Source organism: Chrysemys picta, chromosome 10 (assembly GCF_011386835.1).
Source record: "Chrysemys picta bellii isolate R12L10 chromosome 10, ASM1138683v2, whole genome shotgun sequence".
In the NCBI taxonomy this organism is placed as follows: domain Eukaryota; kingdom Metazoa; phylum Chordata; order Testudines; family Emydidae; genus Chrysemys; species Chrysemys picta.
Genome location: NC_088800.1, coordinates 34,677,652 through 34,693,108, shown reverse-complemented (window position 1 = coordinate 34,693,108; position 15,457 = coordinate 34,677,652). Strand labels below are relative to the sequence as shown.

The following is a 15,457-nucleotide window of genomic DNA, read 5'->3' as shown; positions in this document are numbered from 1 at the left end:
AGGTTGCCAACTCAGAAGACATGCTGTCCCCAAAGTGAGTTCCACTGTTGCTAACTGCTCCCCGAAAACCCTTTCTTCTGATGAAGAGCCTATGAATTCTTCTGTTCTTCCTACCTGTTTACCAGCTGTATGCCACCTGCAGACTGTTGAATACTTTATTGAATTTCTCTCATCTTAGTCTAAGATCAATCTCAAGACATTCAGAAGGGACTGATTTTGTACCCAAATACTTGCATGATACCTTTCTTTATACACATTGGGCCAGATAATAGTAGCTTTGCTCATAATTAGCAGTACCTTTTATCTGCAAATAGTCCATTTTGAAATCAATAGGACAATGCATACAGTGTAAGCAATCAAGTATTGGGATCTGGCCCTTTGGCTCTGGGCCCAGTTAGTGGCTGTGCTAACCTGGCCCGTGTGCATTTTGGCTAAAATCCTGGTTCTGAATCCTGTCTCTGTGCACTCCTCCTAATGAGCCTCTTTCAAGTGTCCCTCTGTTTTTAATCCTTATTATCACACATTCTCATGATAATTGTCAGATGTCTGAGATTAATAGCCCTAGCATACAGGCTCTCCAAACTTAGTTTATCACTAGGTTGTCTTCCATATTGTGCCACCTTCTGTTCATCAGTACCCAACTTATTTTCACTATGAATAGTTTTTCCTCTTCAACAAGACTGACAGATGCCTCCTCTTTCTTAATATTGGATGACCCATAAAGTCCTATGTAAATATAACTAGCTTTAAAAAAAACCTGATTACTTTTCGCATTAATTTTGAATGGACAAAAAAAGTGGAGAGGGCCAAAACATGTTAGCCAAAGATGATGAGTGTACTGTTCAAGGCCTGCCCTGTCTTACCCAGGTCAAGGTCTATGTCACAAGAATCTCTGCCAGCTTCTGGATGAGAAAGGCAACGCTTTACTAAATCAGTTACAAAAATTTATTGTGTAGGCCTCCACACACACTTTCACTAGATCTAACAGATATATGTAGGCTAATGCAAATACACTATGTAGCTTCTGTTTTCGACAAATAAGGCTGCACTGCCATCTGAAGGGAGTATTACACACCAGCCTACGTAAATCTGAATTTCTCCACTCAGAGAATGCATAAATTTTCTTATGGGTATATGACATTTCTCAGACAAGGTCATTCTCTAACAAATCATCCAGAGTAGTTCTGTTACAAACCTAGTTACATATGGCATTTCTGTATATATTTTCTGTATTCTTTCTCTCTGAGGATAGTATATTGTAGCTTGTGCTTTTCTGGATAAATTGTTCACTTTAAACGTGAGTGAAACTCATTTATTTTGCTGACTAACATCACTTCAACTATATGTTACCTTCTAACTTGTAAAAGTACATATATACTACTTAAATTGAAAGTGCACTGGTATTTGGTTTGTGTCTGGAAAAGGTAACATGAACTTTTGAGACATCTGTTGGTGTCCAAATACTCAATGGTTGCTAGTAGATAAATCACTCGTTGGAGACTGACCTTGTCATTGGAAAAATAGAATTTTAGAGGGAAGAAAAGTGTGTTCAACCAATGTGTTAAAGGTATTAATTTAAGAAAATTTTGCTATCTTACATGTAACATATTTAAAACTCTCCTTAAATTCTTATACTAAGGGTATATTCTCCTCACTGCTTGAATATAAAATAATTCCTATGCTCAGTATTACACTGTTATGTTGAATTATGCCATGGTATTATTTTTTTTTAATCCTTCTAGTTCTATATTGTGAAGGAAAATCGAGGCAATGAAGGCACATGCGTAGGAGTGTCTCGCTGGCCAGTACATGACTTTAACCATCGCACTACCTCAGATATGTGGCTGTATAGAGCCTACAGTGGTAACCTGTATCATAATGGGGAACAGACTTTGACTCTGTCCAGTTTTACCCAAGGAGACTTCATCACATGTGTATTAGATATGGAAGCTAGAACTATTTCCTTTGGTAAAAATGGAGAGGTATTTAACTGTTTTCTGTGTTTCTTTTTTCTTTAATATTTTTCTGAAGTAACTTTGACTGTAAACATTTGGTAACTTACACATGATTCTAAAACCACAAAAAAGTTAGTTTTATTACTTGTAAAGATTTTAAAGAAGTAAAAAATAATTATTTAAAATTGTCTAATTCTAAAACCCAGTTATTTTAAAAGTTTCTATTCCTCGTCTTATTTTTAACTAGGAGCCAAAACTAGCTTTTGAAGATGTGGATGCAGCAGAATTATACCCTTGTGTAATGTTTTATAGCAGTAACCCAGGGGAAAAGGTAACTGAAATTTATATCTGCATAACAGTAACAGGTCATATGGGATTATTTTTTGCTTCCTGTCCTACTATATGGAAGTGTTGACTGTTTTTTAGCTGATTTATGGAGAGAACTCCACTGATTGTTCATTTGGGTCATTACTACACTACCAGAAAAAATGTGGTAGACTTTAGTTAAATTCCTACATTTTGCAATCTATCGATAGACCTGTTCTGTGTCCTATAAGACTCTGAATCTTGTATCCAGATGTCTGTCAGTAGACTTGGAACAAATTCCAGTATTAGGTATATTTTGGACTACCTACAGTTCTTTTCTTAGAAACCTTGAGTTTACTTAGTTTTTGCATTTCACAGTTTTATTGGAGTTTGTTGTAAAGGGGCAGGTGAGTTTTCTCTTCAATACCAAGAAAACATGATAGTGAATTTCACAGGGGACAGATACAAAAAGACAAAAATGTTAGCGCTTTCAATTCATCAGGAAAGACTATAGAATTAGAATAAGCTTTACAAACATAAGTTGACAGCATAACTTTGATTTTTTTTGTTTTTGTTTTAACACTAAGGTGAAAATTTGTGATATGCAGATGCGTGGCACCCCAAGGGACTTGCTACCTGGTGACCCTATCTGTAGTCCTGTTGCTGCAGTGCTGGCAGAGGCCACTATCCAACTTATCCGCATCCTTCATCGTGCAGACCGTTGGACGCACTGCATCAATAAAAAAATGATGGAACGGCTACACAAAATCAAAATGTGCCTTAAAGAAGCAGGTCAAAAACTGAAGAAAAGTCGCTCGGTCCAAAGTCGAGATGAGAATGACATGAGAGAGGAGAAAGAGAATAAAGAAGAGGAGAAAAATAAACATAGTAGACATGGTCTTGCTGACCTCTCGGAACTTCAGCTTAAGACTCTCTGTGTAGAGGTGTGGCCTGTGCTTGCAGTAATTGGTGGAGTTGATGCTGGTCTTAGAGTTGGAGGCCGATGTGTACACAAGCAAACTGGACGTCATGCCACTTTACTTGGAGTAGTCAAAGAGGGCAGTACGTCTGCTAAGGTCCAGTGGGATGAAGCAGAGATTACTATCAGGTATATTGCGTTCAGTTATTCTTTGCACTAGTTAGCAATTTTTAGTGCTTAGAAAACTTCGTAAGTAACATACATTTTACATCTGAAACACGAATTTTCAGTCACTAGTAACTTTTAAGCTTAAAGTAGATGCTTGGGCATTCAGCTTGTTAAAGCAACTTTCAAGAATTCTGACTTGAAAAACAACTCGGTTGAACTTTGAATTTAAAGAAATAAAATATCTGTCTTGTATAGCCAGTATATAATTGTCATTTGGAAAGCTTGAATTCATCAACATGATTTGATAGTTTTTAAACTGAGTTTTGACTCTAAATTTCCTGATTTGAGGACATCCTCATGCTTGTGAGCTACATTTGACGTAAGTGTTGCTTATATTTGAAGTTTATATCTAGGCTTATTAATATGTTATCTTTCTGAATTTTTATTACAACTTCTTGGATACAAAGTTTTATTGACTAACCTGCATTTATCTTTATGTGAATTGGCTGAGTGTTTTCTGCGGAAAATTAGATTTCCCTGTATTCATAGTTTTTTGGAGATAGCTTGATTCCCAGTCTTCTAAAGAAATTCATCACCACTGATTTCTTTTGACTCTGGGCATAATTAAATTTAAAAGTTTAATTCTTCTTTGAGATGAATGGTGGCTGTTCACATCTCTTAGAACTGTCGTATTAGCCTGTCTCCAGATTAATGCCATGTGTATACACAAAGTTGTGCCAGTTTAACTAAATCAATTCCACTTAATTCAATTACCAAATTAAATCAGATGTAAACAGATTTGAGTGAGTCTGCAGAAGGAGATTGCACCAATTTTAAAATCTATTTAAGCAGGTGTGATACTCATTTATATATAGACAAGGTCTCTATAACACAACACTGTAATGGTTATTTTTTAGAATGTTTTCATCTGTAGAAGGGTTAGAAACTGAAGCCTGCTTTTTTAATTTTTTTTTTTAAGTCTAAATGCTGAAGAAACTATTGAGGATATCAAAAACTATAGGGAAGATTCTGAATTTGTAAATCTGCTGGATATGTGGAAAATATATGCCTGCAGGTTTTTTCTATTTGTCCTGTTTATGATGGAGGCAGTGACTCATATGGCAATATTTAATATAAGGGTCTGTCACCAGGGGTAGGAGATCTTACATACATGGTATGCCTCCGTTGAATGGTCATTGTTAGGATGCAGGAATGGATGTCGATGACCTATTTAAAAAAGAAACTGATAGGCTCATATTCAGTGATGGAATTGCTCCCTGCATTGCTAGTGATGCTTTTGCTTCTGGTTATCATTTTTGTGCATCTTGGCAATAAAAATACAAGCAGTAGAGTGAAATTGATAAAAACTTAAAGCTGCTGCCAATGTAACATTGCAAAAGTTCAGAACTTTTCACTGTTAAATCTTTGCCTGTGTGTCCTTCATAAACTAAAGATTAAATCTGGCTCAAACCAATTACCCAGGTGCTTTAAGTGATCATTATAAAAAATTATATTGTAAATGTCTTAAAACATTTAAAATAATGCAGCCGAAACTTGTCATTACCTAAGCAATGGATTATATGAAGTTTTTGGAAATTAACATTCATTGTTGAAAACGTGTAAATGTCTCACTGCCTTTACGTTGAGTATCATATCTCCCCATTTTCTGATCATAACCTCGTTTCTTTCCCTTGTTTACATTTAATTTTTAGACTGTCAGTTCATTTAAATTATTTTATTAAATATATTTTACATCTTATTTTGCCTACATTATTTCCTGTACTTTCCTCTTGTCTATCCCTCACTTGCTTCTTCCTGTGTCATTCTGATCTTTATTAAAGCTTCCCAACTTTTTGGTCGCCTAGTGATACTCCATTGTATAATCTGGAGCCCTGTGAACCACTGCCTTTTGATGTTGCAAGATTCCGTGGGCTGACAGCTACTGTGTTGCTGGACCTTACCTATCTGACTGGTATTCATGAAGACATGGGGAAACAAAGTGCCAAGAGACATGAGAAAAAACACAGACATGAGACTGAAGATAAAGGGGACATTGAACAAAAAACGGAGGGGGACACTGGATCAGATATGCGATCACTACTAAGTGCTGATGATATCAGAGGACCTATCACCACGTGTTCCAAGTCAGAAAATGAAATAGCTTCCTTCTCTTTAGAACCAACACCACTAGGTATGGAGTCCCAGCATCAACCCATAGAAGGAAAAAGAAAGAATCATGAACACATACCAAGAAATCATGATGTAGTACAGTCAGAAATCAGAGCAGTACAGTTATCCTATCTTTACCTTGGTGCTATGAAATCGCTGAGTGCTCTTCTTAGTTGTAGTAAATATGCTGAGTTACTACTGATACCAAAAGTCCTTGCAGAAAATGGTCACAATTCTGATTGTGCTAGTTCTCCAGTTGTTCATGAAGATGTTGAAATGCGTGCTGCATTGCAGTTCCTGATGCGACACATGGTGAAAAGGGCAGTCATGCGTTCACCAATAAAGAGAGCTCTAGGACTAGCAGATTTGGAACGAGCACAAGCCATGATCTACAAGTTAGTGGTTCATGGGCTGTTGGAGGACCAGTTTGGTGGCAAGATTAAACAAGGTACCTTTTTAAAGTTATGATAATATATAGATTTGTTAAGTTAATTAGAGTTAATTTAAAATTACTTAGAATATGGGTATAGATAACATATAGGCTTATATTTCTGCAGCGATTAACATTTGTGATAATCTCAACCGACAAAATTAAGGAAGGTAGCAAATCCTATCAATTCTGTAGAATTTATGGACATTGGTGATTCGCGCCCCCCCTCCCCTTCATTTGCTTAGCATATTAAAATAGAGATTAATACTTAGGGCACACTTTCAGAGCTGTATGCAGGAGGAATGCACATCACTGTAATCAGAAAAAAATAGATTTATGTTTATACCCAACTTTAAAAGATAGATTCTCCCTTTCTTATTATATTGTGACATGGTTGTGGTCAGTGTAGATGAAGAATAAATGTGTTGAACGTAGTCCACCAATCATGTTTAAACCCTCAATGAGCAGAGTTTTTTTGGAATTAGCTGATGTGATGCCGACTTTGAAGAGACAAGGAGTTAATACAAATAGTGTTGCTCTTAGTCTTAGAATCTCTGTCTGCATGTAGAATGACATTGTCGGAACTTCAGGGAAGCTACTTGTCACACTGTCCCAGTCACAGCCAATTAAATAGCAGATTTTGAACCTCTTTATTTTTGTTTTATTTTAAAAAGAACAAATAAATTAAACAGAACCAACTGACTCAGATGTAGAAACTTCTTAAATATTCTAGATTATTTTGCTGCGGGAAGCTATACGGTTTATTTTACATAGTCATTTTTGTAAATAAGTATTTTTCCACACCAGAGATTACATGTCTTAATCTCTTAAACCTGATCTCTCAGACAAAAGAGAAAGTTAAAATCTAACTGCTGTAGTTTAGCATCTATAATAAGATCTAATGAAGAAAGGAGCTTTTGTTCTCTCTAACCATCTTAAAAAAAATTGTTTATCAACTACTTTTCATCATTATGAGAATAACATGAGTTGACCAACATATTTTCCTTAGTCAGCAAGATATTGGGCAGAAATATTTTTGTAAACTGTGCATGTGGATGTGTGTATATTTATAAAGACCACTACACAAAACTTAAGGCTAGGGAGAGCCACTCATTCATTCTGTAGCATTATCTAAATGTTCCTGTAACATCCTTTTTGCGTTGCAGAAGTAGACCAGCAAGCAGAAGAAAGTGAACAAGCTCAACAGGCCCAAACACCAGTTACTACCAGTCCTTCTGCTTCTAGTACTACATCTTTTATGAGCAGCTCTCTGGAGGATACTACTACTGCTACTACCCCAGTAACAGATACTGAAACAGTGCCAGCTTCAGAATCACCTGGAGTTATGCCTCTTAGTCTTCTTAGGTAGAGTGCTTAACAATAATAATAATAATAAAGTACATTTGACTGTTTTTTCTGTACTAGCTCAAGTGGATCTTTTTGATATACTACTTCTTAGTGTCTTTGTCCTGGTGGGTGTCTTTTTTCAAATTTCCGATACTTTTATTCTGCATTATGAATTGTTTCTACAGAGATAGGCTATATGTCTCTCACCATATCTCAGAAGCCACTGGACTGCTAAGGGGCTTAGAATCTTAATGTTCCAGAACTGGAAGCTATTAAAAATACCTTCCCTATATCCTTCCTCATACTCTTCCTTATGTCCTGGTTTTTGTTTGTTGGTTGTTTTTTAAAAGGCTGCCCACACTTAACATTTTAATTAATTATTGTTGATTCTGGAGCTAGATCAGGCTTTGGTTCAAGAGAGTTGTCCTTCAGACCCTGTGTATTGAAACTCTCCTCAGTTGTCATAGTGTGATATTGCTAGTTAATCTCCTACAGTGTAGATCTGCTATTCATGATGAAGAAGGAAAGCTTCTTTTCATTAAATGGAATTCAATTTTTTGTTGTTGCTTCTGCAGATCCATATCGATCTTCCCTCTTCTTAGGACTCTTTAGGGGATGTTTTGAGGCAGATAGGAACTGAGGACTAGTACAGTGGGAGGCCTCTCATTCTGAAACATTCATATCCTAAAGGACAAATCCTCTGGCCAGCATAGCTGGACTGGACACTGAGCAGATGTTCTGGAAAGTTGGAAGGAAGAGTACTTCTGATGGTGGATATCCTAGTCCAGCCCATACCCTGCTTCTACCCACTCCTGTGTGGTGTTGTGCAAAGGCACACTGCAGAACTGAGCTGCCCTGCAACAGCATAGGGATTGTGTTGTCCCTGCAAGGCCCGTCACACCAGAATAATGCCCCCTAACCTTATATAAAACTGCACTGGGTTCTGCTGTTAAGGTAGCATGGGCATTTACTTTTAAGTGCCCACCCTCTCTCATCAGTACTAGATGGTAGGCCTGGTGCAAGACTTCCACAGTGTGGCGATGTAGTGTAGTCTAAATACATTTTTCCTTTTTTGAAAGGCAAATGTTCTCAAGTTACCCAACCACTACAGTACTTCCAACACGACGTGCACAAACTCCTCCAATATCCTCCTTACCAACATCTCCTTCTGATGAAGTGGGAAGGAGGCAGAGTCTGACCTCTCCTGATTCCCAGTCCGCAAGACCTGCCAATCGTACAGGTATACTTGTAAGCAACAAATAACTTAGTAGGAAACATAGGAGTTTCGTAAATTTAAATATGTTCAGAGTAGGCTTATAAGGCATCATTAACTAATTTGAAGTCTACATTTTGATAAAATTAAGTATGCATGTCATAACTAAAATCTTATGGTAGAGAGCTTAGTACTAAAAGCCAGCAACTGACTGCTAGGAAAAAAAGTTAAAATTGGTGCTTATAAGTAGCTGAATGGATTGCATACTGATAGCCGTGTACAAGAATGAACAGGTGGTATTACTAACTATGATAAATAACTCTAGAAAATTATTTTACTTTTGGTCTTTGCTCACAGAGTTGCTTAACAGAACAAACTTCAAGAGTGATCCATCACAAGTTAGAATACATCACTTATAACACTAGAATGTATTGATTTATTTTCTGGTATCCATCATTACTATATATTTCTGAAATATAGTCTCTCCAGTTAATCCTGCCTGTGAGTTACAAGGGCAAGCTTCTGTTTTGAGTAATATATAAAAAGTTGAAACTGAACAGAGTAATTAAATAGCATCATTTTTTCTGACTATTTTCCCCTTATCTGAGGAATGATGATATCCAGTTGGAAGTACCATTATTAGAATTTGTACATTGCATCAGTAAATCCCTACTCCTGCTGATGTCAGAGTTAACATTCACATCACTCAGTAAAATGTTCACCTTATAATATTATAATAAGAAAAAGTCAGCTCAATATGTTTGAGTGACTAACATGAAAACTAAATCAACTTCTCTCCTCGAGATTTGATGTTCAGTGTTGAGGGGGATATTTCATATTCCAGAATGATGCAGGATAAAGGTATACAACTTGCGTTTTCCTCCTTCATAACATCTTTATTAATCCATAGTTCTGGTTGTCTCCTTTCTGCAGTGCTCTTTTTGGCAACTCAGACTGTTGCTTAGCAACTTGTCTGCTCAGCCACTAGACTGTCTCTTTTTTTTTTTCTGTCTCTCCAGATGCTTTGCCTCCAGCATCAGGATTAGGTGGCAGCAAGTTCTCTTGCTACTTTAATGCTTTCACACATTAATCCTCACCTTCATGGCAAGTAATAAGTACATCTTTTTTTCTTTTCTTCTAAGCTCTGGAGCAGCAGTTCTTGGAGAGATGTTGGCCTTTTCAAGGATATAATAATCATTTTCAGTTGGTGATTATTTTTCCTTTGAAAGACTCTGTTGCAGGAAGATAGAACACACCCTTTGAAGTATCCTCAGCAGCTATGCAAGTGTGTCTAGCTGCTACTTATGGCAGAATATCTTGATGTGATCTCCTGAAGGCTGTTGATCCTCTGAACCAAGTCCAACCAAGCTGAACTTAGTCCACCCAATCTAAGAGTAGCTTGGTAGGGTTTCAACTGGATGTAAATAAATAAATTAATTCAAAATGTTGAAATTGCATTGACCTTAATTGATCAAGTAAATGTTTACATAGTCTTGGAAACCGTCATCTGGCCAATTAAAGGAAGAGGAACTCTCTCTGGTTTTATTATGGAAAGGAGATGATCCAGAACTGCAAATTAGTGAAGATGTTAGAAGGAAAGTTCTCAGGGAACAAATTTTCTTTAATTCTTAATCCTCAACTAATAACGGAATAAATGATTAAAGAAGCCTAATAAAATGCAAAAGACCAAAGAAAGGCAAAAGCATATCGATAACTTATGCAACCATCAGTTAACTTTTTTCTTTTTTTCTCTTAGCTTTGTCAGATCCAAGTAGTCGGCTTTCAACTTCTCCTCCTCCACCTGCCATTGCTGTTCCATTGTTAGAAATGGGATTCTCTCTCAGGCAAATTGCAAAAGCTATGGAAGCCACAGGTGATCTGTTTGTTGAATAATACCTATTACACTTGAAAACACAGTTGAATATGAAACAGGTTTTTTTAATGGAACATTGTATGCTATAAGCTTTGAACTCTCAAATGCCATGACCAGTTATGGAAAGAGTAAATGGATTTTTTTCATCAACAGTGCTATAAAATTATAAGGTAAGATTTTCTTGCTTTTCAGGTGCAAGAGGAGAAGCGGATGCTCAGAATATCACAGTGCTGGCCATGTGGATGATAGAGCATCCTGGGAATGAAGAAGATGAAGAGCCCCAGTCAGAAGGAACTGCAGATTCACATCATGGGACAATAGTTTCTGGAAGCAGTGGAAAATCTAGTGAACAGTGTTATTTACAATCACCAGGAGATATCCCTTCAGCTGATGCCACTGAAATGGAGGAAGGTTTCAGTGAAAGGTAAAATGTAGTTCTTTTCTGATTGTATGAACCCTGCTGCTGCTATTTCAGAAATTTGGTAGTTGCCAGAAGAAGACTCCAAAATACCACTTTGAATTAATTTTGTACAGTGGTTTATGCGTAGAAGTGGAGTTGTCCAGTAAATTAGTTTTTGTTTGTTTATTTACAGTATTGTGTTTATTAAGAAAAAAGTAAACTGGATATATCCCCCTCCAAGATAATTAAACCATATGATATTAATGGTCTGACTACAATGAAAAGAGAAACTTCATTGGATATTTAGTTTATTCATTTTTTAAAATATAGTGCTCATGCATGTTTTCTCACTAAGCTTTATAATGCGACAGCATTCCTTAATTTCACTTCCTTTTTAAGCTGTGGCCCACTCCTGAGGGGAGGGATAATGTTAATACCTGTCAGTCAAAAGCACTTTCAGATTGTGCTGGTTATGCTAAATTAGGTGGGGACTTTATGATGAAGAGATACATTAATCAGGAACTAAACTAAAGCCAACAATCTTAATCACACTCTTGACCTCAGGCAGATTTAAATTCTGTTTTCTAGAAAGGAAAGAATAGTGTGTCATTTTATATTGATATTTATCTCATAAGAATGATTCTGTCCTTTAAAGAGTAGATATTGCAAATTGTTAGGGGAAAAACATTTTATATAGAAACAATTGTACCTGTGTCATAAATCTTAGGCCTATTTATAAGTCCATTCAGATTTTTATTAGTAGGAAGTATTATTTGTGTGAAAAACGTGTCATTTTGTCTTCTGAGTTTATCTTGTTTGGTTGCTTAATCCTGCTTAGATATTTGGCCCTGGGTGTCACAGTTACTGGCTCTAGAGATAATTATAATGTCACAGAGACTTAACTTCAGGTGAAGAATAAATATTAGGGGGTCACACATTTAAAGGTTACTTTTCCATACACACATCCTTACGTTTGTCAAAAAGGGAGAGTGATTGAGGAGATAAACAGATGTTTATATTTCTGTTGTTTCCCAGTTTATGCTAGTAGTGTGCAGAATGTAAAATGAATACTTTTCTGAGGCTCCTGCAATATCTAGGCCCCACAGAGTAAGTCAAGGATGATACATCAGCCTTCTTGTGTTCTTTTGCTGATGTAACACATGCATGCAACTCCTTCTCACTATTAATGGGGGTTATAGTATAAATATGAATAGAAACAAGATGATAAATTTCTGAAGTTCCTTTTTTGGAGGGAGAAAATTGAATTTACTACCATCAGTGTTTTCACTTCTTTTTTTTTTTTGTAAGATCCATGCAAAATGTTTTTTGGCTTACCTGTTGAATATTCAAACTATTCTCCCAGTCCTGATAATATGGATCATGCAGAGAATGCAGCTTCTGGAAGTGGACCCCCCTCAAGAGGTCGGTCAGCAGTAACAAGGAGACACAAATTTGACTTAGCTGCCCGGACATTGCTAGCACGTGCTGGTAAGTGCACTAAAATGATTCGAACATCTTTGTTCATTTGATAAATTTGGGAGAAGAAGGTATTTAGCATCTAATATGGAACTTTAAAAAAATAAATCCTGCTTGTACATATTTCAGTATATATTTAGCTTAATTTCTTATATACAGGAATGAATAAAAATATATTAATTTTACTAGTAGTATTTTTAAAAAGCTTTTGAATGGGCTATCTTTTTAATTACATGCAAAGTAAAGAATGTTTTCTCTTTGATTTGAGCGGGATTATACCGCTCCGTACAGGCTCACAGAAATCAGAGTCGGAGAGAGGGAATATCTTTGCAGCAAGATCCAGGAGCCTTATATGACTTCAACTTGGATGAAGAGTTAGAAATTGACCTTGATGATGAAGCAATGGAAGCAATGTTTGGACAGGATCTGGCCAGTGATAATGATATTCTGGGAATGTGGATCCCAGAGGTATTGGATTGGCCTACCTGGGTGTGTGTGACTGCAGCTGGGGCTGCTTTTACTTACTTACTGCTTTTTGCAAAATCATATTTCACAATTAAAATAACACATTGCATTAATAGCTTTCTGCTTGGACATAATGAGTTTCTAAACCATAATAGTGCTTAAAGCTACTTTGATGTCTGTAGCATCACTTTAATGAGAAGAGAGCTGTACATAACTAATTTATTCCGTTGATTCTTGCTGTGTTCATCTGCACATATTTCATTAGTTTCTTCCCTAAGAAAAGGAATAAGTGGTACATTAGCTAATTTATTTTGATCATGACATCCAATTTTAGAAAACAAACGCCTGTACTAGATTGCTAAATTTATGTGGGATAAAGCAGTAGAAGGATAAAACAATTGCTAACCATTCTTCAGTTAGAAAAAAACAAAGCAAACAAATGAAACTGATAGGAGATACTGTCCAGTGAAATGGAATAAAGTTCCCGTTCATTCAGTTGTATCTTCGTTATAGCAATGAAAGTTTGTTTTCTGTATTTAGAGGGAGCCATTAGTTCAGATTAGCTTTTTCCCCCTTCATTGTAGTCATATAAAGAGGATTGAGAGGCTTTGTTGTTTTTGTGACACTGTCCTATAATAATATTACTACCTCTAAGTTTTGCAAAAGTTGATATAGTTGGCTCTATTCTCCTATCACCTGTGTAACTCCATTGACTTCAGTTAGTCCTGATTTACAGCAGTGTAATTTACAGGCGAATTAGACTTGATATCTTAGTGTGACTGTGTTCAGTGTTGCTATGCATGTTACAGTAGGTACTGTTAAAATGTTACTATTACGATCTCACATACAGTATTTGTCTTTATTGTGGTATTTTCAGTGTTCCCTATAGTTAAAATGAGATTGGTAAATTTAATAACTGCAGCTTCCTTAGACGTTGGGTATGCAGCTTTGTTGGCTGATTTCACAAATTAGTACGCTCAGTTGAAACTTGTGGGGGGTTTTGTAACACGCAGTTACCTGATTTGCACATTCAGACAATATGAACATATTTGCATGTGTAGTTTCAAAGGCAGAATTTGAAAATTTGGCCATGTGTATTTAAGTTCCTAGTAAGTCTGTTTAAACTGAGATTCTTGACAGTACTAACAGCTTTTGGTAGAATTGCCATCTTCAATCAGTGAGTTCCAAATTCAGACACTTTGGTGTACGGTATGTGTAGACTTGAGCAGTAATCAATGTCACTCATTGAATGTAGTAGCCAACAGTCTGAAAAAATATTACATTTTTTCCCTGTTCTGTATCCAAACTCTGCCAATAAATGAGTAAATGAATAACTTATATAGTCTTTGGTGGGCTGAAGCAGAATGATTCTTGAGGGCTAGATTGTAGGGAATTTAGAGGCAGAAGTTCTGATAACACTGCTCTACAGCCAAAATGCTTCTGAAATAAATGTAGTCAAACTTTACTAATTCTGGGTCGCTGAGAACGAAAATGATGCTTAAAATTGTTGATTGGCTCTAGTTTTCAAGATATGCTATTGGATCAGTATATACGACCCTTGACTTGGGAATGGTGGAGGATAAATGAGTTATAAAGGGAAGGGATCTCAATTTAAACCAGAAATGACTAAAATACATCTTTGACTGGATCTATGAATAAATCTATGACTGGGTTTGGACAGTACTTGCTTTTTAGGCAAAACAATGAATGATGCAATCTGAAGCTGGTATTGCGTCATACGTGATATGAATTGCATCATGTTATTCCTAGAAGTCATGGATGATGCAATCATAACGAAGCTTACGTCACTCTGCTGAACAAATTACCCTATATCAGCTCTAGAAATCATACAGTGTCGTGCTCTCCTATTTTTCAGTGTTTGATTTTGCAAAGGGACACATTTCTGTTTAGCCAAAGTGAGCAGAGATGCCTCGTACTTGTGTGAACAGTGTAGATAACTTCTGCTAGGTTTGTGGTGAAGTGACTTTTGCATCTCCAAATTGCAGTATAACCACTATGGTTAAGAAAGCCTATCATCTTTATTTTGGCTGCAAAATTGGAGATGAGGACAAGAGGTGGGCCCCAGACTGTTGCTGGACAGTGACAAGAGATGCTCCATTTAATGAATACAAGAGACAAGCCAAGAAGCGCCAAGTAGACACTGAATAGGACTAAACTATGTACATAATAGTTTTTTGCCTTTTGTTTCATAATAAATTTTATTTATATAACCCTTTTGCTGATTTTTAAAGTGTTACATAAACAGGACAGGTGAAATATTATCATGTAAAGCAACCATAAACACATGAGAAGACCTAGGTTTACAATTTTATTAAAACTCTATCATCTACACAATATACATAGACATAAAATGTAAAAACTTAAATATCTTAGAAACAGTAGCCAATCAGTTGTTTTAATTGTCATATTTGAATTCAGCACATCAAAATACATAATAAATAGCACATTTTATCTCTGAAGCAGACGACTTCTCAAAAATTGTAGACCAGTGTAATGTGACATATTGGGACAGATTTCTTCCCCCCCTTCCCTTTTTTCTAAATCATCCTTTCTATACTTTGTGAAAGCATAAATTGAAAGATCAACTACTTATACTTGTTTTGAAGAACAAGTTATTACATACGAGAAGGTCGGGCTAGCTAAACTGGGCTTGATCAAGGTGAGAGAGTGCACAAGTATAAGATTTTTTTTTTTTTATGGAAATGTTGTACTACA

General features: G+C 36.3%; 1 protein-coding gene across 13 annotated transcripts in view; it reads left to right on the top strand.

Annotated features, from left to right (window-relative positions):
* Window positions 1–15,457, top strand: part of HERC1 (HECT and RLD domain containing E3 ubiquitin protein ligase family member 1) — a 218,434-nt gene that overhangs the window by 130,027 nt on the left and 72,950 nt on the right. For 9 of the 13 annotated variants that reach the window (XM_008164100.4, XM_065558368.1, XM_065558365.1 and 6 more), the window contains 10 exons: window positions 1,743–1,982; window positions 2,203–2,286; window positions 2,849–3,369; window positions 5,190–5,965; window positions 7,114–7,312; window positions 8,374–8,534; window positions 10,264–10,380; window positions 10,573–10,804; window positions 12,144–12,268; window positions 12,525–12,745. In XM_008164100.4, the coding sequence (XP_008162322.2) occupies window positions 1,743–1,982; window positions 2,203–2,286; window positions 2,849–3,369; window positions 5,190–5,965; window positions 7,114–7,312; window positions 8,374–8,534; window positions 10,264–10,380; window positions 10,573–10,804; window positions 12,144–12,268; window positions 12,525–12,745 (2,676 nt within the window). The remainder of the gene's footprint in view (window positions 1–1,742; window positions 1,983–2,202; window positions 2,287–2,848; window positions 3,370–5,189; window positions 5,966–7,113; window positions 7,313–8,373; window positions 8,535–10,263; window positions 10,381–10,572; window positions 10,805–12,143; window positions 12,269–12,524; window positions 12,746–15,457) is intronic. The other 4 variants (XM_065558371.1, XM_065558373.1, XM_065558370.1 and 1 more) reach the window with 3 other exon arrangements.